The sequence below is a fragment of the Penaeus monodon genome, chromosome 32 (assembly GCF_015228065.2).
Source record: "Penaeus monodon isolate SGIC_2016 chromosome 32, NSTDA_Pmon_1, whole genome shotgun sequence".
Lineage (NCBI taxonomy): Eukaryota > Metazoa > Arthropoda > Malacostraca > Decapoda > Penaeidae > Penaeus > Penaeus monodon.
Genome location: NC_051417.1, coordinates 34,771,813 through 34,772,304, shown reverse-complemented (window position 1 = coordinate 34,772,304; position 492 = coordinate 34,771,813). Strand labels below are relative to the sequence as shown.

General features: G+C 48.0%; 1 protein-coding gene across 1 annotated transcript in view; it reads right to left on the bottom strand.

The window, feature by feature from the left end:
* The window catches only part of LOC119593833 (crustacean calcium-binding protein 23-like), a gene marked incomplete at both ends in the record, with an annotated part of 14,005 nt that continues 13,513 nt past the window's right edge, over positions 1–492 (bottom strand). The window contains 2 exon segments of the mRNA XM_037942863.1: positions 1–143; positions 281–490. Of these exon segments, the coding sequence (XP_037798791.1) occupies positions 42–143; positions 281–490 (312 nt within the window).

Below are 492 nucleotides of genomic sequence, written 5' to 3'. Positions count from 1 at the left end.
ACTAAAGGCACTGTAGATGACTTTACAGGCCAGCGATGTGTTTACAGGCCCCAGCTCATCTTGACGACTGAGACGAAGTAGTCATCGTCATCAATAGCCTTGCTAAGCCCTGAATAGTAGTCGGTGAACTCCTTCTTGGTTACCTGAGGAGAAAATATATATTAATGAATAGTGTAGGCCGTATACATGCATACACACATATATATATCGACAAGTAAAGAGAAAAAAAAAATCACACCTAACGAACTGAAAAAAAAATAAATAAATAATATGTCCCGACCTTCCCATCGACGGAGGAGTTACTCTCGAACATGTTGAGGAACTTGGTGAGCAGCTCCTCCTCTGTGGCCTCCTTCTTGAGGACCTTCGGGTGGTTCTTGGCCGAGTACACGCCCTTCAGGTCCGCCAGAGTCACCACGCCGTCGCCGGTCTTGTCCAGGTGCTTGAAGACGGCCTCCACAGCGTCCTTTCGAGGGGCGGACATGGTCGGCT